Consider the following 21,807-nt stretch of genomic DNA (forward strand, 5'->3'; position numbering starts at 1 on the left):
GTTTTATTTATAGGATAGGAGCCGACCTACGTTCACTGATTCCAAAAAAATCGCCTTCAATCTACATTTTAATGCTGGAGCCACACTAAAGGAATATGCCATTTGATTATGGCGATAATTGCTGTCTGTACCAACATTTAAAGATCATAATCGTTCATTTGTTTTCAAAATTAATGGCATATTCCATTAGTGTGGCCCCAGCATTACACAACATCAAATGAAATTCCATTACTAAAACATTTGAGAATCGGCGCCCAAACTAACAAACTTCGTGTGAGCACGACTGAACCGGCTTAACAGCAGATAACTGCCTTCTATTGTCACGCTCAACCTAAGTGGAATAGGAGGGGGGGGGGACTGCACGATTCTAGATTAGGGAAGCTTTGTCTTCGTGATTGATTGATTACATTCTAGAGATTCATTCTTAGGGTGCTTTTTCCACCAGAGATGTGCTATGTAGCTATGCTATGAAGATGTAAGCTGTAAAACTATGTGATCGTTTCCATTGATATTAAGCTATGTAGCTGTGATAAAAAAAAGCTGTGCGAGAAAGATGCGCAGCTCGAGTATGCGATCTATATATCGATAATTGCTATGGATGTAGCACGCATCTTTTTATATAAAAAACATAAATTAGCTGAGTCCGTTTCCACCAGTGCTAAGCTATGTGTACCAATGAATATGATTGGTGGAAGCCACACGAATCCACAGCAACGTAGCATAACACATAGGTATCTAGTGGAAAAGATCCTCATTCATTTATAACGTCGCATATATTTGTGTGATCACCATAGATATCATAGATATAAATGATATTTATATCGCAAATAGGTTACAATGTAACTCTTTTACACGTCAATCTCTTAAATAACTAGATAAGGATATTACTAGCTACCTCCGCGAGGTTTCATCCACTGCTCGGCTCCTATTCATGTTGTATAGCCTATAACCTTTCACAATAAATGGACTATATAAGCAAACCTGTATATTTTAGACTATTATAATTAAAAATAAATATTATTTAAATCTAATTACTTTAATGCATCCATAATGTACAGTGTGGTCTACAATTTTAAAACAGTAATACTATTATGTTCCAACTATTTATTATTTCTTTTATTTATTTATGATCTCTTCTTGTATTCCAGATGTGGCTCTCCAGCATCGTATCTTCAACCCTGTTCGTGATGGCGATGTCAGCAGGCAACGAGTACCTCCCTCCCAGCAAGGGTTACAACTACGAACCCCCCTCCATACCTTTCCCAACTAATAACAATGGCAATAAGGTAAACAGTAACATTTTTTTTAATAAAAAGAGAACCGCCTTTAATTTTCTTTACCGCTTCCATTTTGGTAATACACCCATAAATAAAATTTTCTCCCAAGTCTGAAATATACTTTGCTGAAAACCGCATCAAAATCGGTTCAGCCAAACGCGAGATAATCGCGCACTTTACTTACATACATAAACACAGGTCAAACTGAGAACCTCCTTTTTGTAAAACTGGTAAAACCTACCATTTTTTTGAACAGACTGCGACATACTCCGATTGCCATGGGTGATTATTGGCCGAAGGTTGTAGTTCTTAGTCTTCAATTTGATTCCCAAATGGGGTCAAGTATAATTCAAATTTTGGATTTTTCAAAATTACCGGTTATCCTAGTATTAGGTACCTATCTACGATTTTGGAGGGCATCAGCCATTATTTTAAATTATATATTTTTTATGATAAGTGTAATTTGACAATAACCTACTTACCTTTAATACCTTAATTTTTATTGTCCTCTAGGTTATTTTCTTTTTCTGTCGCTTTGACTGTATATTAGTTTTACATTGTTCTCACATAGCTGAAGTAATCGAAACAATGTAACCAAGAATTGTATTGTAAATCTGATTGAAAAAGAGTAACCTATGGAGTTTCTTGCTCGTTCTTCTCCATAGGAATCTACACTTTGGAACGAGCAAATAGAGCAACTAGAGGACTGACCGACAGACAGACGTTATTAATATATTTGCTTTGACGTTCAAAAGTGCCTTCCTGGTCTAATTGAAATAAATGATTTTGACTTTTTTTTGACCTATGAAAATGTGTTGACTATTTCAGCAACCCACCCCACCGCCCGTCAGGCCGAACCCCACCCCCCAGAGGCCGTACCTGCCCCCCGTGCAGCCTACTCCCGGCCCAGGCCCCGCGCCCACTCCAGGAGTAAGTACCCATAGTTACAATCATCATTATCATCAAGCAACAAAAGCCAATCGTTCTCTACTTACTCTTTTTCAATCAGGTTCAACATTTTGTCATCTTCAAGATCTTATTGTTTAATTTAGAATACTACTACACTACATAATACACTAACAACAGTTGCAGACTACCTTTTTTTAAGGGTGGAAAATCATCCAATGACCTCCGTAAACCCGCTAGGTTTCCCGGCTGCGGGTTGCAGACTACCTAGCGGGTTTACCGGGGCTCCGGCTCGACAAGAAGGAGTAGGAACGGGGTAGTTTTTATTCAGTAAGAGTCTGACACTCCCTTTCGCCTTGCCTAACGCTTACTGCGCGGTTTCTTCGACTGCACGGTTGGCGCGGTGGCTAGGCAACTGGCTACCGCGCAACGTGTAGCGGGTTCGATTCCCGCTCAGAGCAACTCTTTGTGTGATCCACAAATTGTTATTTCGGGTCTGGGTGTTATGTGCATGTGAAATTGTATGTTTGTAAACGCACCCACGACATAGGAGAAAATCCTAGTGTGGGGCAATTTTTTAAAAAGAAAAAAAAAGGCGGGAGTTATCATTGGATGATTTACCCCTCCCTCAAAAAAAAGTGTGTTTTTCACCCGAATGCTACGAAAACATTAACTGTCTTAATTTAAATGGTAAATAAAAGTAATACATAAGTAGTTAAATAATGATAACATTTATTGAATCATTCATCGTCGACATAGTGCAGCGGCGTCGATCCCGGTTTTGGCTTCAAATACTGCCCCGGCACATCTTTTGGGGTCTGCTGCCCCTCTAAAAGAATTTATTACCATATAGAAATCATAATATATATCGTCACGCCTTTTATCCCCGAAGGGGTAGGCAGAGGTGCACATTATGGAAAGTAAAGCCACTATACAATGTAAAATGTACATCTACCGGGCGACAGCGCTCTCTGATATACCTGAACCTTTTAAACTACGATCTCTAAACCTGCCTACAGTATTACGGCAAACCCCTCTTTTGTCCAGCAGTGGACTGTCACAGTAATGTTGTAGTAAAAAATACTAATTATACAAAAAAAAATAACAAACCTGGGGCTAGTGGGTCACCAGGATCTCTAAATTCAAAGTATTCATCTGAAACAATTAATACATATTTTAATTTATGTTTAAAGATTTTACGTCATCAGTACGCATCGCATGTAGGCATTGCCGATGATGCGGTCCGTACGATGCGGATCAGTGGACGCAGTTGTGTGAGTTTCTATACAAGACAAACTAAAATTCGTTGCGTGCGATGCGTACGATGCGGACCTGTGGACGCGTACCTTTAATGACCTTTGTTCCACCAATCAAACTCTTCCGTTTGATATCCAGAGTGTTTATTATGAGTTCGTTTTACGTTTATAAGATCGAAACGAGACCACGTTCGGCGGTCTGATAGGTTGGTTCATTCGCGCCGACCAATCAGAGCGCCGAACGCGGTCTCGTTTTATTTTCGTTGAACGTAAAGCAACCTTTTTATCCCAGCGAAGCCGCTGGTAGAAGCTAGTAAAATATAATATAAATATATACTAACCACTGTCTGTAAATTGAAAAAGAAATTGCCAATAAATATCATACCTAATGTGGAATAATTCGAGTAATAAACTGAAGTTCTCATTTTTATTTTACAACTAAGATATCAACACACGTAAGGTGCTTTTCCACTAAAGATGTGCTATGTGGACTGCCTCGTTGGTCGAGTGGTCGCAAATGCGAATGCCGGACAAGGGGTCTAGGGTTGATTCCCAGGTCGGGAAAAGTATTGCTGGGTTATTTTCGGTTTTTCGAAATTTCATAAATAGTGTAGAAAGTGGGTGTAAATTGTATAGCGGCATTACGTGTCGTAATGTGCACCTCTGACTACTCCTTCGACGATAAAAGGCGTGACGTTGCAAAAAAAAATGTGCTATGTAGCTATGCTACGTGAAAAGTGGGTGTACATTGTGTGGTAGTGGCACTACGGCCCATAATAGCAGGTGCCCTTTGGGGATCAAAGGCGTCACGTTGCATTTTCGACCTTATCACAAAATGATTAGAACTTTTATGGAACTTAACTTACATGGAAAGAAATCCTTACTCACTGGAATAAAAAAAAAATACTCATTTTAGTGGTAGCACGGAGTCTAGAAATGTGTCCAGTATATGACAATAGGCTCACCACCTATTACATGGGACTTATAACATAAATCGTGAAAAGTGGGTGTACATTGTACAATGGCATTACGTGCCATAATGTGCACCTCTGCCTACCCCTTCAGGGATCCCTCCCTCTCGCCTCGCCCAAGGCGGGAGAAGTCATTGGAAGATTTTCCCCCTTAGAAAAATAGTCGTTCAAAATATTAAAATTTTTAACGTTCATAAATGCCTTTAGTCTATTCGAAATAATGTATTTATTAATAAAGTTTATTTTACGTTAATGTGATCGACACGTTTGGACCTGTGTGATTGGTTGTTAAAGTTTCAGTAGCCAATCAGAGAGCGCAACTCCTCAACAACAAGACTGCACGGTTAGTACGGTGGCTGGGCAACCGGCTGCTGCGCAACGTGTAGCGGATACGATTCCCGCACGGAGCAACTCTTTGTGTGATCCATAAATTGTTGTTTCGGTTCTGTGTCATGTGTATGTGAACTTGTATGTTTGTAAACGCACCCACGACACAGGAGAAAATCAAAACGTTTTTTTAAAAAGAAAAATAAACTCCATAAACGTGTCGACTGAAAGTTAACGTAACACAAACTACATATAATAGTATCTGCTAATATACTCACACGTTGGTAAAGGTGAAGCAGTACATTTAGTGCTTCGTGGTATTCTAGATGTAGAGCCTAAGGTGACGAGAACCCCCTCATTATCTTCACTAGATTGTGAAGAACCTATCGATGTAGATAATGATTATAGATAGTAAGAAAATATTTAAAAAAAAATGCATTATCGTTTGATTCTGAATAAATATAAACTTGGATGTGATATTGGAGACTGTCTCCTTGGTCTAGTGGTCGCAAGTGCGACTGCCGGACATGAGGTCTCGGGTTCAATTCCCGGGTAGGGCAAAGTGTTAGTGATCTTTTATCGGTTTTTCGAATAAAATCTCAGTAATAGCACGGAGTCTGGAATTGTGCTCAGTATATGGCAATAGGCTTACCCCTTATTACATGGGACTTATAACACAAATGGTGAAATATGGGTGTACATTGTATAGCAGCATTACGTATCGTAATGTGCACGTCTGCCTACCCCTTCGGGGATAAAAGGCGTGACATGACGTTGCGTAAATTATTATGAGACTAGCTTCTGACAGCGGATTCGCCCGCGTGTATTCCAAACCATAATCTATCCTTGTTGCCAATTTTATCCCGATCCCTTTAGCTGTTTTGACATCTTACTTGAATCAGTTTCGTTGTCGCTCCCTGTCAAGAAATAAAATAAATTAAATTAAATTATTGTTTCTGGAATCCATAGGCTGCGCCGATTGATTACTATAACGGTGTTACCACACCAATCGATCGATAGACGATCGATACCATTGATCGACAGATGCTGTCGACTAACCAATCGATCGACCGATGCCATCGACCGACAATCGATCGATTGGTCTAGTAGAAACTATCGATCGACGTCCACTTATCCATTCCACCATCGATCGATGTTATCTATCGGCTATCGATTGATTGGTGTGTTAGATACTATCGATCGACGTCGACTAATCCATTCCACCATCGATCGATGGCATCGATCGACACTCGCTCGATTGCTGTGGTAACACCCTAAAGTGACCCATTGACTCGTTTATTGGCTTGTCCCATAAAAAATATATGTATTTACCGGACGTCGTTTCATTCTGCTTCAGGTTCGCTGTCAATAAATAAAATCGATATATGTATAGTTGACAAACTTTAAGACAAACAAATAATCTTTTTATGTGTGATATAACTAGTGACAATGTCAGTTTAAAAACTTATATTGCAAAATCTTACTTGACTCAGATTCCTTGCCATACCCTGTCAAGAAATAAATTGAATGAAATTAAATTCTAAGTTAAAGTCAAAATTATTTACTATAACGTTATCCGTTGACTCGTTCTTTGGCTTATCCCATAAAAATATAGGTACTTACCTAACTTCGATTTACTCAGCTTCTGGTCCGCTGTCAATAAGTAAATATAAAAATATATAAAACAAATATTGTTTTCTATTAAAGCAATACAACAACAACGGCACGCCATTTATCCCCGAAGGGGTAGGCACAGGTGCACATTACGGCACGGAAAGAAACTATACAATGTACACCCACTTTTCACTTTTCACCATTTCCATTATAATTCCCATGTAATAGGGGGTGAACCTATTGCCAAAATATACTGGACCCAATTCCAGATTTTTCACAATCCCATTCCAAATTTTTCGAAAATACGAAAAAGCTCAGTAGTACTTGGCCCGAACCGAGAATCGAACCCGAGACCTGTTAGGCAATCGAATTTTATCACCACTTCACCAAAGAGACAGGATTAAAGCAATATAGCGCGACATAATAATGATTTACCTATATTTATTTATTTATTATGAATATGTTAACACGGTTTAACGAACCAATTACATTAACACACACAAAATATAGATTTATAAAAATAAAATTGAAAGAAAAACAAAAAAATTACATCACAATAAAATTGGTAAAACAAAAACAAAAAATAATTATACAATGTGATAGGGGTGAGACTTCTAACCCGTTAAGGCTGAATTCTACATCTAATTTTATCGACAAAAAAAAATATGGAGGGTTGAACCCCTAATTGAAAATATTGAAAAATAGTGATTTTTCGGTAAAAATAATTCACAACTGATTTTTTTCTCACCAAAACATTATCAAACATATGAAAAAAGTAATGAATTAGTTAGCCAAGGTTATTAGCTACCGTTTCTCGTTTTTTTTTGTTTCTACGACGCATACAACCTTTGATATCAAAAAAAGTAAAAAAAAATATTAAAATGGCCATAATTTTTAGGGGGAGGGGATTCGACCCCTTCGGTCCCCGACTTTTGTCGATAAAATTAGATGTAGTACTCAGCCTTAACGGGTTAGAAGTCTCGCCCCTATCACATTGTATATAAAAAATGACGGATATCAATTTTAAAACGATTGAAAAATCTTACTTGACTCAGATTCCTTGCCATACCCTGTCAAGAAATAAAATAAATGAAATTAAATTCTAAGTCAAAGTCAAAATTATTTACTATAAGGTTATCCGTTGACTCGTTCTTTGGCTTATCCCATAAAAATATAGGTACTTACCTAACTTCGATTTACTCAGCTTCTGGTCCGCTGTCAATAAGTAAATATAAAAATATATAAAACAAATATTGTTTTTTATTAAAGCACTATGGTGCCAATAATTAGTTAACAATGTATATAAAAAAGACGGATTTCTAAGTTATGTTAATTGCAAAATCTTATATCATTAGAACTTAAATTGGGATATTTACCATGTTTATTTGTTTTTATGAGTTTCCAATATTCGGATATTCAGTTCAACAGTGCCGAAATATCGGAAACTCATAACAACAAATAAACATTGGTAAATATCCCGGTTTCAGTTCCAAATATATTACTAGTAACCATGTCAGTTTAAAAACTTATATTACAAAATCTACTTGACTCAGATTCCTTGCCATACCCTGTCCAGAAATAAAATAAATTAAATTCTAAGTTAAAGTCAAAAGTCAAAACTTGACGTTCAAAAGTGCCTTCCTGGTCTATTTGAAATAAATAATTTTGACTTTTAAAATTATTTACTATAAGGTTATCCGTTGACTCGTTCTTTGGCTTATCCCATAAAAATATAGGTACTTACCTAACTTCGATAGAATCCGCTCCAGGTCCCCTGTCAATAAGTAAATATAAAAATATATAAAACAAATATTGTTTTTTATTAAAGCAATACAACAACAACAGTTAAGTGTGGGAGAGCCATGCTGCGGCACGAATGGGCCGGCTCGACCGGAGTGATATCACGGCCTCACAAAAACTCGACGTGAAACAACGCTTGCGTTGTAATTCGTTGTGTGAATGAGGTTACCGAAGACCCAATTCCCCCTTTCCAATCTTCCCCATCCCCGATTCCCGAACAACAACCCTTAAATTCCTAACCTCCAAAAAGCCGGCAACGCCCTTGTAACGCGTCTGGTGTTTCAAGTGCCCATGGGCGGCAGCGATTGCTTACCATCAGGTGATACGTCTGCTCGTTTACGAGCGTGTTTCATAAAAAAAAAATTAGGATTACTTGGCCCGAACCGCGAATCGAACCCGAGACCCCTTTTTCTATGAAACACGTAAACGAGCAGACGTATCATCTGATAGTGAATAATCGCCGCCACCCATGGACACTTGAAACACCAGTTACAAGTGCGTTGCCGGCTTTTTGGGGATAAGAATTTAAGGGATATTGTTCGGGAATCGGGGAAGATTGGGAAGGGGGAATTGGGCTTCGTTCGGCAGTCGCCCTTTGCGACCACTCGACCAATGGGACAGTATCAAAGCAATACGGCGCCACATAATAATGGTTACCAATATAATATAACAAATGACGGATATCCATTTTAAAACTATTGAAAAATCTTACTTGACACAGATTCCTTGCCATACCCTGTTAAGAAATAAAATAAATGAAATTAAATTCTAAGTCAAAGTCAAAATTACTTACTATAAGGTTATTCGTTGACTCGTTCTTTGGTTTATTCTATAAAAATATAGGTACTTACCTAACTTCGATAGGCACTGCTTCAGGTCCGCTGTCAATAAATAAAATCGATTTATAGTTGACAAACAAACAAATAATCTTGTTTGACGGACGGAATGGCGGATTTCTATTTTAAGACGATTGAAAAATCTGACTTGACTCAGATTCCTTGCCATACCCTGTCAAGAAATTAAATAAAACTCAAAGTCAAAGTCAAAATTATTTATTTCAGGTAGAGCGAAGGCACTTTCGAACGTCAAAGTAAATATTAGAATAGAAGTCTGTCTATTAGTCAGTTTTCTAATGAAGCTATTTGATCATTCCAAAGTGTATATTCGTATCAAGAAGAACGAGCACAAAACTCCATAGGTTACTTTTTCAATCAGGTTCACAATACAATTCTTGGTTACATTGTTTTGCTAGTTCAATTTATGTTGGAACAATGTAACACCAATATTCAGCCATAGAGATCGAAAAGAGAAATCTTAAAGACAATAAAATAAAACAGTCTGGAGCTGTGACCAGTCCCAGTTGACGGCGCCCGTTCCCGAACATGACACGTACACCAGCACCGCTCAACTCCACCATATTGCAGGGAATCGAAAGATCCATTGCTATTACTCGTATTGTTGCCGCCGATTGCTTACTATATAGATTATCGATTGCCTCCTTCATTGGCTTATCCCATAAAAATATAGGTACTTACTTAATATCGATATACTCTGCTCCAGGTACACTGTCAATAAATAAAATTAGCTAGATAAGTATCAAAATCGATGCGTAGTTTTAAAGATTTAAGCATACAACGGGACATAGGGACAGAGAAAACGACTTTGTTTTATAATATCTAATGATGACGGATTCCTATTTTAAAACAATTGAAAAATCTTACATGACTCAGATTCCTTGCCATACCCTGTCAAGAAATAAAATTAATTAAATTAGATTCTAAGTCAAAGTTAAAATTATTTACTACTACAATAAATAAAATCGATGTACTCAGCTTCAGGACAAACTGTCAATAAGTAAATATAAAAGTATATAAAACAAATATTGTTTTTATTAAAGCAATACAACAACAACAGTTAAGTGTGGGAGAGCCATGCTGCGGCACGAATGGGCCGGCTCGACCGGAGTGATACCACGGCCTCACAGAAAATCGACGTGAAACAACGCTTGCGTTGTATCGTTATGTGAGTGAGGTTACCGGAGGCCCAATTCCCCCTTTTCAATCTTCCCAATCCCCGATTCCCGAACAACAACCCTTAAATTCCTAATTAAAAAGCCGGCAACGCCCTTGACTTTGTCTGGTGTTTGAAGTGCCCATGGACGGCAGCGATTGCTTATACCATCAGGTGATACGTCTGCTCGTTTACGAGCGTGTTTCAGAAAAAAAATTACTTGGCCCGAACCGCGAATCGAACCCGAGACCCCTTTTTCTATGAAACTACGTAAACGAGCAGACGTATTATCTAATGGTAAACAATCGCCGTTCACCCATGGACACTTGAAACACCATACAAGTGCGTTGCCGGCTACTTACCCGACTGCGCCAGAAGGAGGGTTATGTTTTTCGAGAGTATGTATGTATGTATGTATGTATGTATAATTGTTTGGCACGCTCTGCAGCCTAAACGGCTTGATGGATTTTGACTTGAGAGGTGTCGTTAGATTCGTATTTACTGTGAGAGTGACACTGGATATATCAAAATAATAAAAAAATCAAAATGGCGGATTTTTGGCGCCAAATTTGAATATTGCCCACTCTCTAGCCTGAACGACTCAATATATTTCAGCTTGATAGAGGTCGTTTGATTCGTATTTACTGTGAGAGTGACACTAGATATATGAAAATATAATAAATAATAAAACTAAAAGAAAATAAAATAAAAAAGGTAATTTAAAAAACTAAAAAACCCGACTGCGTTTCTTTATAACATGAAAATGAAAAAAAAACCCTAAAGCAAGAATACAAAAAAAATTGAAGCATTCGGGACCCATTCTAGAAATCCAGCAGCCCCACTAGGTCTTCATGAAATATATACGGGTTTTTTTTTCATTTTCATGTTATAAAGAAACGCAGTCGGGTTTTTTAGTTTTTTAAATAACCGTTTTTTTGGGATAAGAATTTAAGGGATATTGTTCGGGAATCGGGGAAGATTGGGAAGGGGGAATTGGGCTTCGTTCGGCAGTCGCCCTTTGCGACCACTCGACCAATGGGACAGTATCAAAGCAATACGGCGCCACATAATAATGGTTACCAATATAATATAACAAATGACGGATATCCATTTTAAAACTATTGAAAAATCTTACTTGACACAGATTCCTTGCCATACCCTGTTAAGAAATAAAATAAATGAAATTAAATTCTAAGTCAAAGTCAAAATTACTTACTATAAGGTTATTCGTTGACTCGTTCTTTGGTTTATTCTATAAAAATATAGGTACTTACCTAACTTCGATAGACACTGCTTCAGGTCCGCTGTCAATAAATAAAATTAGCTAGATAAGTATCAAAATCGATGCGTAGTTTTAAAGATTTAAGCATACAACGGGACATAGGGACAGAGAAAACGACTTTGTTTTATAATATCTAATGATGACGGATTCCTATTTTAAAACAATTGTAAAATCTTACATGACTCAGATTCCTTGCCATACCCTGTCAAGAAATTTAATAAACTAAATTAGATTCTAAGTCAAAATCAAAATTATTTACTATATAGGTTATCATCCATTGACTCGTTCTTTGGCTTATCCCATAAAAATATAGGTACTTACCTTTTTTTTTTTTTTTTTTTTTTTGAGGGGGAAAATCATCCAATGACTTCTCCCGCCTTGGGTGAGGCGGGAGGGAGTGTCAGACTCTTACTGACTAAAAACCACCCCGTTCCTTCTCCTGCTTTGAGCCGGAGCCCCGGTAACCTTTTACGTTGTCCGCAGCTCCGGATCAGGCATCAGCCCTACTGGGCCCCATCTGTGGTGGTCTGGCTCTTTGAGGCGCGCGCGGAACGCGACGCGCCGTACGCACGGGTCTGGTTCTGGTCGGGCGGCGAGCTACCCTTGCTCGCCGTCCGCAGACCCGCAACGGTGGCCGGAGATCGTCACGCGATCCCCGACGCCCGGAGTGTCTTCTGCGGCGGCTGGGGCGTGAGGAGGATCGTTCCCTCACGCGCTCCGCCTCCTCCTTAGCAAGCATGACTACTTCGCAGAAGGAGGAGACGGCGTCCCATTCCCTCTCGCTCCGCATCATGGCCTGAACCAAAGCCGGACGCGAGAGGTCACCGTCGCCGATCACATCCCTAAGGACACGGCGGTGCTCAGCCCATGCAGGGCACACCGCTACTGTATGCTCCACCGTGTCCTCCGGGTGATCCACGCAATGCCGACACCCGGGATAGGTACTTACCTAACTTCGTTCTATTCTGCTTTTGGTCCGCTGTCAATAAGTAAATATAAAAATATGTAAAACAAATATTGTTTTCTATTAAAGCAATACAACAACAACAACGGCACGCCATTTATCCCCGAAGGGGTAGGCACAGGTGCACATTACGGCACGGAAAGAAACTATACAACGTACACCCACTTTTCACTTTTCACCATTTCCATTATAATTCCCATGTAATAGGGGGTGAACCTATTGCCAAAATATACTGGACCCAATTCCAGATTTTTCACAATCCCATTCCAAATTTTTCGAAAATACGAAAAAGCTCAGTAGTACTTGGCCCGAACCGGGAATCGAACCCGAGACCCCTGTTAGGCAATCGCCTTTTATCACCACTTCACCAAGGAGACAGGATTAAAGCAATATAGCGCGACATAATAATGATTTACCTATATTTATTTATTTATTATGAATATGTTAACACGGTTTAACGAACCAATTACATTAACACACACAAAATATAGATTTATAAAAATAAAATTGAAAGAAAAACAAAAAAATTACATCACAATAAAATTGGTAAAACAAAAACAAAAAATAATTATACAATGTGATTGGGGTGGGACTTCTAACCCGTTAAGGCTGAATTCTACATCTATTTTATCGACAAAAAAAAATATGGAGGGTTGAACCCCTAATTGAAAATATTGAAAAATAGTGATTTTTCGGTAAAAATAATTCACAACTGATTTTTTTCTCACCAAAACATTATCAAACATATGAAAAAAGTAATGAATTAGTTAGCCAAGGTTATTAGCTACCGTTTCTCGTTTTTTTTTGTTTCTACAACGCATACAACCTTTGATATCAAAAAAAGTAAAAAAAAAATATTAAAATGGCCATAATTTTTAGGGGGAGGGGATTCGACCCCTTCGGTCACCGACTTTTGTCGATAAAATTAGATGTAGTACTCAGCCTTAACGGGTTAGAAGTCTCGCCCCTATCACATTGTATATAAAAAATGACGGATATCAATTTTAAAACGATTGAAAAATCTTACTTGACTCAGATTCCTTGCCATACCCTGTCAAGAAATAAAATAAATGAAATTAAATTCTAAGTCAAAGTCAAAATTACTTACTATAAGGTTATTCGTTGACTCGTTCTTTGGTTTATTCTATAAAAATATAGGTACTTACCTAACTTCGATAGGCACTGCTTCAGGTCCGCTGTCAATAAATAAAATCGATTTATAGTTGACAAACAAATAATCTTGTTTGACGGACGGAATGGCGAATTTCTATTTTAAGACGATTGAAAAATCTGACTTGACTCAGATTCCTTGCCATACCCTGTCTAGAAATTAAATAAAACTCAAAGTCAAAGTCAAAATTATTTATTTCAAGTAGAGCGAAGGCACTTTCGAACGTCAAAGTAAATATTAGAATAGAAGTCTGTCTATTAGTCAGTTTTCTAATGAAGCTATTTGATCGTTCCAAAGTGTAGATTCGTATCAAGAAGAACGAGCACAAAACTCCATAGGTTACTTTTTCAATCAGGTTCACAATACAATTCTTGGTTACATTGTTTTGCTGGTTCAATTTATGTTGGAACAATGTAACACCAATTTTCAGCCATAGAGATCGAAAAGAGAAATCTTAAAGACAATAAAATAAAACAGTCTGGAGCTGTGACCAGTCCCAGTTGACGGCGCCCGTTCTCGAACATGACACGTACACCAGCACCGCTCAACTCAACCATATTGCAGGGAATCGAAAGATCCATTGCTATTACTCGTATTGTTGCCGCCGATTGCTTACTATATAGATTATCGATTGCCTCCTTCATTGGCTTATCCCATAAAAATATAGGTACTTACCTAACTTCGATATACTCAGCTTCAGGTCCGCTGTCAATAAGTAAATATAAAAATATATAAAACAAATATTGTTTTTTATTAAAGCAATACAACAACAACAGTTAAGTGTGGGAGAGCCATGCTGCGGCACGAATGGGCCGGCTCGACCGGAGTGATACCACGGCCTCACAGAAAATCGACGTGAAACAACGCTTGCGTTGTATCGTTATGTGAGTGAGGTTACCGGAGGCCCAATTCCCCCCTTTCCAATCTTCCCCATCCCCGATTCCCGAACAACAACCCTTAAATTCCTAACCCCCAAAAAGCCGGCAACGCCCTTGTAACGCGTCTGGTGTTTCAAGTGCCCATGGGCGGCAGCGATTGCTTACCATCAGGTGATACGTCTGCTCGTTTACGAGCGTGTTTCATAAAAAAAAATTAGGATTACTTGGCCCGAACCGCGAATCGAACCCGAGACCCCTTTTTCTATGAAACACGTAAACGAGCAGACGTATCATCTGATGGTAAACAATCGCCGCCACCCATGGACACTTGAAACACCAGTTACAAGTGCGTTGCCGGCTTTTTGGGGATAAGAATTTAAGGGATATTGTTCGGGAATCGGGGAAGATTGGGAAGGGGGAATTGGGCTTCGTTCGGCAGTCGCCCTTTGCGACCACTCGACCAATGGGACAGTATCAAAGCAATACGGCGCCACATAATAATGGTTACCAATATAATATAACAAATGACGGATATCCATTTTAAAACTATTGAAAAATCTTACTTGACACAGATTCCTTGCCATACCCTGTTAAGAAATAAAATAAATGAAATTAAATTCTAAGTCAAAGTCAAAATTACTTACTATAAGGTTATTCGTTGACTCGTTCTTTGGTTTATTCTATAAAAATATAGGTACTTACCTAACTTCGATAGACACTGCTTCAGGTCCGCTGTCAATAAATAAAATTAGCTAGATAAGTATCAAAATCGATGCGTAGTTTTAAAGATTTAAGCATACAACGGGACATAGGGACAGAGAAAACGACTTTGTTTTATAATATCTAATGATGACGGATTCCTATTTTAAAACAATTGAAAAATCTTACATGACTCAGATTCCTTGCCATACCCTGTCAAGAAATTTAATAAATTAAATTAGATTCTAAGTCAAAGTTAAAATTATTTACTATATAGGTTATCATCCATTGACTCGTTCTTTGGCTTATCCCATAAAAATATAGGTACTTACCTAACTTCGTTCTATTCTGCTTTTGGTCCGCTGTCAATAAGTAAATATAAAAATATGTAACACAAATATTGTTTTTTATTAAAGCAATACAACAACAACAACGGCACGCCATTTATCCCCGAAGGGGTAGGCACAGGTGCACATTACGGCACGTAATGAAACTATACAATGTACACCCACTTTTCACTTTTCACCATTTCCATTATAAGTCCCATGTAATAGGGGTGAACCTATTGCCATATACTGGACACAATTCCAGATTCCGTGCTAATACTGAGCAAATTTTTCAAAAATCCGAAAAAAGACCAGTAATGCTTGGCCCGGCCCGGGAATCGAACCGGTGACCGCTTGTTCTGCAGTCGCCCTTTGCGACCACTCGACCAAGGAAACAATAAAAGCAAAAAGAGTATTAAAGCAATATGGCGCCACATAATAATGGTTAAATAATATAATTATGTATAACAAATGACGGATATCAATTTAAAAACTATTGAAAAATCTTACTTGACTCAGATTCCTTGCCATACCCTGTCAAGAAATAAAATAAATTAAATTAAATTCTAAGTCAAAATCTAAATTATTTACTATAAGGTTATCCGTTGACTCGTTCTTTGGCTTATCCCATAAAAATATAGGTACTTACCTAACTTCGTTTCATTCTGCTTTTGGTCCGCTGTCAATAAATAAAATCGATTTATAGTTGACAAACTTAAAGACAAACAAATAATCTACCCTTGTTCTAAATTTTATCCCGATCCCTTCAGAGACGATTGAAAAATCTTACTTAAATCAAAACCCTTGTCAAGAAATAAAATAAATTAAAAATAAAATAGTTCAAGATAAATTATTGTTCCGGAATCCATGGCATATTAATATTATTATATTTGCTTTGACGTTCAAAAGTGCCTTCCTGGTTTAATTGAAATAAATAATGTTGACTTTGACTTTGAATACATTTATGGGAACTAGCTTATACCCGCGACTTCGACTGCGTAAAATAAATGACTTGTGGTAGAATTTGGATTAGAAGCTATAGCTATCGTATCGCTTTTGAATTAGTTTTTTTTTCAAAATTATATTATTATACGGCTGTAACAAATGTCATCAGAATCAATTTATTTTCGTGGCTTCACAAATAAACAATCCCATAATATTTCCTGTAATTCATAAAATAAATAATTAATACGAAAATTACACCAACGAGTAATACTTTATTGTATTCTAAATCAGTTTGTCTTCAGTTTTTCATTAGTGTTTTCCTTATACGCAAACGTCACAAATAAAATCAATTATTCTTCTATCTTTAATTCCAGCATTGAGCTCATGACACTACTATCTATGCATTGTTTTAGGGCTCATAATAGGTAAATGACTTTAGAAGTCCCCACCCGCTTCATTCGTCAATTCAATGTCAGGGGGCGGGGCTAGAAAGCGGAGCTCATCAGTTGCAAGCATACATTAACTTAGTAGTGGTCAGCCGCATATGACCACCATTGTACCTCACGTATTACCTATTGCCTCTGCTACCCTTCAGAGGTAAAAACGTGACGTCATAAAAATCTACTTACCTTCTATGTCATCCCGTTTGACTTTTCCTTTTAACAGAAATACAATAATAACATTTTCTATAAAAATATTGTATAGGTATAATAACAACACATCTTTAATTTTATTTATTTTTCTAAGTAATAGGTATTCTCACCTCATATCATTTGTATGATTTTATTCAATAATAAATTAATTCTTTCAAGTAACTTACTATTATTTATAACTGTTGACAAAAAATTAAAATATTACAAATTGCTAACATGTAAAAAAATGTAAATTCTATATTTCCGGAAAATGTAACCTGGGGCCTTAGTCTGCTATTACAATTGTGTCAGAATGGTCGATCACTGAGCAGTGCGAGAGGGACGGAGCTATGTAGGTTGTATAGCTCCTTCCCTCTTGTCGTCCCCAATTGTAATAGCAGACTAAGGCCCCTGGGTGTCTTCAAATCCCAAGTGAATAAATAGGTTGCTTATGTAGGCGTGCTCCATCGTAGGCCGTATCATTTTCCGGAGCTGCGGACTACCTAGCGGGTTAACCGGGGATCCGGCTCGAAAAGCAGTAGTAGGAACGGGGTGATTTTCTCGCCTAAGCCGGAGAAGAAATTGGATGAAGTTCCACGCTCAAAAAAAATTAAAGGCCGTATCATCCCTCTAGGCGAGATAGTAAGCCGCTCAATTCTAAAATACTTATAAAAAAGTAAAATGTAGTACAAATTCATGAAACTTACAAAATCTATCCACTGCGAACAAATGTAATATTTTAATTTAATGTAAATTAAATGAATTATAAATAGAATCGCAAAATTTATTGAAAGAATTTGTGTGTGTTCGGCACGAATGAATGAATGAGTTATACCACAGCCTCACAGAAAACCAACGTGAAAACGTGCTTGCGTTGTTTCGTTGTGCGAGTGAGCTTACCGGAGGTCCAATTACCCCCCTTTCCACTGAAACGGAGCTGCGGACAACCTAGCGGGTTTACCGGGGCTCTGGTTCGAAACGCAGGAGTAGGAACGGGGTGATTTTTAGTCAGTAAGAGTCTGACACTCCCTCTCGCCTCGCCCAGGGCGAGAGAAGTCATTGGATGATTTTCCCCCCTCAAAAAAACCCCCTTCCCAATCTTCCCGACCCCCGATTTCTAACAATGGTATGGCCGGCAATGCACTTGTGACGTTTCTGGTGTTTCGGGTGTCATCAGGTTATCCGCTTAGTCGTTTACCGGGTTATAAGATAAAAATAAATAAATAAAAGGATATAATACTTACAAGACATTCTGTTATGGTCATCATAGAGTTTCGCTGGCATTAAGTAGGTAAACATACATATTACAAAATTAGTGTTTTAGAATAAACTAGCTACTTCCGCGCGGTTTCACCGGCTCTGCTTGGCTCCTATTAGTCATAGCGTGATGATTTTAGCCTATAGCCTTCCTTGATAAATGCACTACTCAACACAAAAATAATTATTCAAATCGGACCAGTAGTTCCGGAGATTAGCGCGTTCAAACAAACAAACAACCAAACAAACAAACTCTTTAGCTTTATGATATGAGTATAGATATACAAACGATAAGGCTATTTCGCAATGTCTGCTATTGCTGCTAACAATATACAATAGGGGTGATAACGGGGTATGAAAGTTAAAAATCTATTTAGTCCGCCAGTTTGGTAATAAGAAAATATTAGACACGTATTTTTTTATCGTAAAAGAAAACATTACTTGCATAAAACGAATCAAAGTTTAGGAGTGGGAGCTAACTACGTCACTATTGAGTATAAAACGTACCTAGTCAAAAGTGACGTCACGCAATATTTCAAATCACTATATCGTCTAAAGTACTTATTTATCGAAGAAAAAAAATCTAATGATTTAAAATAATCTATTCGTACAAGACAGTTTAACGATTAAAAAAAAAATTGTCGTCTACACGAGTGGAAAAATAATTATAATAAAAACCTTCTTATAACTTACCTTTGTACTTCTCTAAAATTTTAAATACTTAAATTAATATTTTTTACTTATATTTTCTAACTTAGAAGTTTAAAATCGCCTTGAGCAAGCGTGGTGGTTAATGTTTATACCTTCTACGTATGAGAAGAGGCCTTTGCTCAGTAGTGGACAAATACAGGATTTTAGTGTGTGTGGTGTGATGTAGTTAAAATAATGGCTTTTTTTTTAAAGTAAACTCACCCATTTCCTTGGCATGTTCTTGATCTGTAAATAAGTTAATTTATTTTGATTCACTAGACACATTTATTCTTATAAATAAATAAAAATTTATCACAAAATTATAAAATACCTACCAAGCCCAAACCTCGCTGAGCGAAGTCAATTAATTATTTATTAATGGATTAATTAGGTATTATTAACGGACTAATTATTTATTTAATTAATTAATTATTGTTTTAATGCATTAATTATTATTGACGTATTAATTATTAATAAATACTCACACGTTATACCCGGGAGTGGGTCGAATTTTCCTGGTATACATGTAATTTAAAAATAATAACAATATTGTAGCTAAATAATTTATTCGTAAGGATGATAATTTAGCCTTTCAAATACTTAGGGAGATATTTTAAAACTAAATAAAAACTTACCCCCCAACTTTTCTAATATTTATCGTAAATAAATGAATAATTAATATGTGATGATATGTGATAATTAATAACAAAGCTCATTAATTACAAAGCTCATTAATTATTATTGTCGGTAATAAACTTATAAGCACACATAAATTTTATTATTTTAATTAAAAACACTCACGAGGTTTTTTTGCTAACTCTTCCAAACTTGTCAATTTTTCACCGTAAGCTGAAGTTAAACAATTTAATGAAATATAATATTTCTCTCTAAGTAAATAATTTTATATAAAATACGTTTAAAAATCCGTCTTCAACCTTATCTTTTTGTAAGTCGGTTGATATACTAAAACCTGAAAACCGCATCAAAATCGGTTCGGCCAATCGTGAGATAATCGCGCACGAACATACATACATAAAAGTCAAACAGAGAACATCCTTCTTTTTAGAAGTCGGTTAATAAAGATATTAAATTTTTTATCAAAGTCAAGTTTATGGCCCTTAATCTTAAATTAGGCACTTTTGAAACGTCAAATTTAATTATCCGTCAGTCAGTCTGTCTGTCAGTGAAGCTAGGCTCCAATTGGAACTTTATATACCACGATTCTAGCATACCTTTTTCGCTTCGTGTACATAAATCAACTAAAAGATATAAAAATTAGTGTATTTCGATAAAAAATACCTAAATCCATGTCTTTTATTTTTAAAGCTGGAAGAAAATTTACAACAATTTAATTATGATAGGAAAGTAATAAATAAATACATACATAGATTTTGTTTTACAAAACTAAATTTTTTATACTATCTAATATATAAAATTCTCGTGTCACAGTTTTCGTTGCCATACTAATCCGAAACGGCTTGACCGATTTTGATGATTTTTTTGTGCTTATCCGGTATCTATGAGAATCGGCCAACATCTATTTTTCATCCCCCTAAATGTTAGAGGTAGTACAACCCTTTTTTTTAATTTTCCGTGGACGAAGTCGCGGGCAGAAGCTAGTATTTGTATATTATGTTCCATACTAGCTACTTCCGCGCGGTTGCACCCGCTCTACTCGGTTCCTATTAATCGTAGCGTGATGTTTTATAACCTATAACCTTCCTCGATAAATGCGCTATCCAACACAAAAATAATTATTCAAATCGGACCAGGAGTTCCGGAGATTAGCGCGTTCAAACAAACAAACAAACTCTTCGGCTTTATAATATTAGTATAGATTTGTATTACCCGTTTCAGCGTCATAATTTCCTTTAATTGGAGTTAGTAGAAATATCTGAAAACATATAATTAATATTAAGCTATAAAGGGTGAGTAAAGTTATCAAAATCTTTTATAATAACTGTCGTGAGACATACTTAAACGTTGCTGCGTCTGCGCACGCTGCTCATGAATCATGAATGATGAAGAGTCCGTCTGTGACTCGAAACCGATAGAGCGTTTCTCCATTAATGCACGTGAGTAAACCGTGAATTTTAAATGTCCGAATCAAAATTTTCCGAAACCAGTATTTGATTACGTCGTCATTTTCCGGGTCTGACGCATTTGTGACGGCTTGTATTGCTATTGGGGTGTCGGCTTAGCCACCCAACAGCTTAACACATTCTGTGCAACCGACTCGCCAGGAGAGTCCATGTAAATTTTCAGTGCCGTAGACTCGCATCCCCCACGCAATTCTTTAGATTAGGGTCTTTAGTATTATTTTAAGCAGAAAATTCACCTGCATGTTGGAAAGAATTAGCAAAAACATTGAACTCGCTGAGCGAATCGACGGCACTGGAATAAAATTAAAATGGACTCTCCGGGCGAGTCGGTGGCTCTGAATGTGTTAATATAGCTTTGTTATAAGTATTACCCACAGATATCTAACTTGCAAATTAAAAAATAAATAAAATATCATACCAAAACACAATATATAGAATTCATGAAAAATATCCTTAGCTCCATTCTGTTTAGTTTAGTAAAAGGAAATACTAAAAACTACATATAAGTTATATTACTAGAACATAATATAAAACATAGTTGCTACAACAGTGAATAGGTAGCTACGTTGAAATTACCTAAGCCATCAAAATGTTTTATTACTTAATCCGTGCTACCGATAACCTCTGTTGATTTAAACGTAACTAAATAAAATATATATAAAAAAATATTTATATAACGTCACGCCTTTAATCCTCGAAG

General features: G+C 36.9%; 1 protein-coding gene and 2 long non-coding RNA genes across 3 annotated transcripts in view; all 3 read right to left on the bottom strand.

The window, feature by feature from the left end:
* Positions 1 to 2,074, bottom strand: part of LOC126911656 (uncharacterized) — a 229,375-nt gene extending 227,301 nt beyond the window's left edge. The window contains exon 1 of the long non-coding RNA XR_007706175.1: positions 1,911 to 2,074. This is a non-coding gene — a long non-coding RNA (uncharacterized LOC126911656). The remainder of the gene's footprint in view (positions 1 to 1,910) is intronic.
* Positions 2,075 to 2,898: 824 nt separating this feature from the next.
* Positions 2,899 to 3,944, bottom strand: LOC126911654 (uncharacterized). The gene is made up of 2 exons (XR_007706173.1): positions 3,294 to 3,944; positions 2,899 to 3,012 (listed from the first exon to the last, which is right to left on the bottom strand). It is a non-coding gene; the product is annotated as an uncharacterized LOC126911654 (long non-coding RNA).
* Positions 3,945 to 4,267: 323 nt separating this feature from the next.
* Positions 4,268 to 21,680, bottom strand: LOC118276695 (uncharacterized). The gene is made up of 36 exons (XM_050699676.1): positions 21,526 to 21,680; positions 20,854 to 20,899; positions 20,305 to 20,331; positions 19,807 to 19,854; positions 19,641 to 19,652; positions 19,491 to 19,520; positions 19,341 to 19,355; positions 19,228 to 19,251; positions 19,009 to 19,020; positions 17,056 to 17,082; positions 16,131 to 16,160; positions 15,992 to 16,015; positions 15,488 to 15,517; positions 15,345 to 15,368; positions 15,159 to 15,188; positions 15,020 to 15,043; positions 14,254 to 14,283; positions 13,703 to 13,726; positions 13,574 to 13,603; positions 13,435 to 13,458; positions 12,393 to 12,422; positions 11,622 to 11,645; positions 11,436 to 11,465; positions 9,873 to 9,896; positions 9,687 to 9,716; positions 9,003 to 9,032; positions 8,864 to 8,887; positions 8,096 to 8,125; positions 7,537 to 7,566; positions 7,398 to 7,421; positions 6,361 to 6,390; positions 6,222 to 6,245; positions 6,070 to 6,099; positions 5,631 to 5,654; positions 5,016 to 5,120; positions 4,268 to 4,326 (listed from the first exon to the last, which is right to left on the bottom strand). The coding sequence occupies exons 1-36, from the start codon at positions 21,568 to 21,570 to the stop codon at positions 4,268 to 4,270; spliced, it is 1,104 nt and encodes a 367-aa protein (XP_050555633.1). The 5' UTR covers positions 21,571 to 21,680.
* Between the last annotated feature and the right edge of the window lie 127 nt (positions 21,681 to 21,807).

The sequence above is a fragment of the Spodoptera frugiperda genome, chromosome 17 (genome assembly GCF_023101765.2).
Source record: "Spodoptera frugiperda isolate SF20-4 chromosome 17, AGI-APGP_CSIRO_Sfru_2.0, whole genome shotgun sequence".
Lineage (NCBI taxonomy): Eukaryota > Metazoa > Arthropoda > Insecta > Lepidoptera > Noctuidae > Spodoptera > Spodoptera frugiperda.

Excerpts from the sequence above, each read along its gene's own strand:
- LOC118276695 (XM_050699676.1), bottom strand. The coding sequence starts at position 21,570 with ATGGAGCTAAGGATATTTTTCATGAATTCTATATATTGTGTTTTG. Across the intron at positions 12,423-13,434 it reads TGGCAAGGAATCTGAGTCAA|CGGACCAAAAGCAGAATAGA; the intron begins GTAAGATTTTTC and ends ACTTATTGACAG. Across the intron at positions 11,646-12,392 it reads GCAGAATAGAACGAAGTTAG|GGTATGGCAAGGAATCTGAG; the intron begins GTAAGTACCTAT and ends ATTTCTTGACAG.